General features: G+C 33.6%; 1 protein-coding gene across 1 annotated transcript in view; it reads left to right on the top strand.

Annotated features, from left to right (window-relative positions):
* Positions 1 to 2,037, top strand: part of DNAH12 (dynein axonemal heavy chain 12) — a 133,231-nt gene that overhangs the window by 57,981 nt on the left and 73,213 nt on the right. The window contains exon 18 of the mRNA XM_019652775.1: positions 1,336 to 1,536. Coding sequence (XP_019508320.1) covers positions 1,336 to 1,536 — 201 coding nt within the window. The remainder of the gene's footprint in view (positions 1 to 1,335; positions 1,537 to 2,037) is intronic.

Here is a 2,037-nt window from a genome sequence, read left to right on the forward strand (position 1 = left end):
TGAAGAACAAAACGACAGCAACTTGTCTGTTCCCCTTCCCCCAATTCCCCAGCACTGTTCCCATCCCCCCAATTCCCCAATTAAAAAAAAAAAAGAAAGAAAGAGTTTGAGCTCTGAGCAACAGCGGTTCGAGTCCAGCCCGAGCTGAGTAACCACTGAGCTGCCAACAGGTGGCAGGATGGCTCAGCTAAAAAAAAAAAAAAGAATGCTGGGTGGTTGTGTCTGTGGCATGTGATGTGTGTGTATTCTAGCAGAATAAGGATAGCCCTCTAGGGTTCTTGAAATACACAGAGAGCATCTTCAGACTACAGACTGAAGAATGCCACTTCAGGGAAAGTCCAGCAGGTGTTTTATTCTGTTGTCTATTTTAATACTGACAGCAGTAGTTTTTTTTTTTTTGGTGGTGGTGGTGGGGTAAGCACTTTTATTTTGAGCAGATGTCATATTGAATGCTTCTTCTATACTTATGGATTTTTACATATAATTTTTTTTCCTTCAAGTATGTTAATATGGTGAAGTATAGTATTCAGTTTTTAATATTAAATCAACTTTTTACATCCCTGGAATAAACCTTCTATGATAAATATGCAGTAACTTTTATGTATAGAGATTTACATAAAGATAATCGTTAGATATTTGCATCTATATATGTGAATTGAGACTGGCCCATAATTATCCCTTTTTTAAAAAATTAAAGTTTATTGGGGTGACAATGGCTAGTAAAGTTACATAGGTTTCAGGTGTACAATTCTGTAATACACCATCTACATATCACATTGTGTGTTTACCACCCGGAGTCAGTTCTGCTTCCATCACCATATATTTGATCCCTTTTACCAAAGTCTATCACCCCCCTCCCCCCTTACCCTCTGGTAACCACTAAACTATTGTCTGTGTCTATGAGTTTTTGTTTCTTCATTTGTTTGTCTTGTTCCTTTGTTTTCAGTTTTATATACTACGTATCAGTGAAATCATATGGTTCTCTACTTTTTCTTTCTGACTTATTTCGCTTAGCGTAATAATTTCAAGATCCATCCATGTTGTTGCAAATGGCATTATTTCATCTTTTCTTATGGCAGAATAGTATTCCATTGTGTATATATACACCATATCTTCTTTATCCAATCTTCTATCAATGGATGCTTTGGTTGTTTCCATGTCTTGGCCACCAATTGTTTAAAAATCTTTTTAAATTTATAGACAGTAACACTGTAGCCACAGATTATTTTAAGACTGTGTAATGCATCATATGCTTACTGAGTTTACTAGGGAAAGTCAATATAGTAAATAAGATTCTTTCTTCACCATCCCATTCCCTTGTTTTCTCCATTTTAGGAATTTTCATTAGAGAAAGCCATGCATACAATGATAAGAACTTGGGAAGATATTGCTTTTCATATAAGTCTATATCGTGAAACTGGAGTCTATATTCTTTCTTCAGTAGATGAGATTCAGGCTCTCCTTGATGATCAAATTATAAAAACTCAGACAATGAGAGGTTCACCTTTCATCAAACCATTTGAAAAAGAGATCAAGGTATGTTAAATATGATAACTCCTGGTTATTTGTAAAATCTGAAATCTTATTATATATATACTTTTGTGGAAATAAGTCAGTTTGTTGGATAAATTTGGAGAAATACAGGAACAGATATTTAAAAGTTAATGTGGAACTACATAGAACATATCTGAGATAATAATTTTGAAAAGGACAAATTATGTTTTTTTGTTGTTGTTGTTTTACTTGCCATTTATTCATTTCCTAGAGAGTTTGAGCATTTTCCTATTTGGATATTAATTCCTTTTTTAAAAAAATTCGTTTCAGGTGTAAAAAAACAGTGCAGTAGTTATACTTTTTATCCCTCACAAAGTGACAAATTCCCCCCAATCCACCGCCCTTACTCCCCCCTCAACATCATACATATCTATTACAATTCCATTGACTCCACTCCCCACACTATACTACACATCCTGTGACTATATATATATATATATATATATATATATATATATATATATATATATATATATGTATATA

This window comes from Hipposideros armiger, unplaced genomic scaffold, assembly GCF_001890085.2.
Source record: "Hipposideros armiger isolate ML-2016 unplaced genomic scaffold, ASM189008v1 scaffold_187, whole genome shotgun sequence".
In the NCBI taxonomy this organism is placed as follows: Eukaryota; Metazoa; Chordata; class Mammalia; order Chiroptera; family Hipposideridae; genus Hipposideros; species Hipposideros armiger.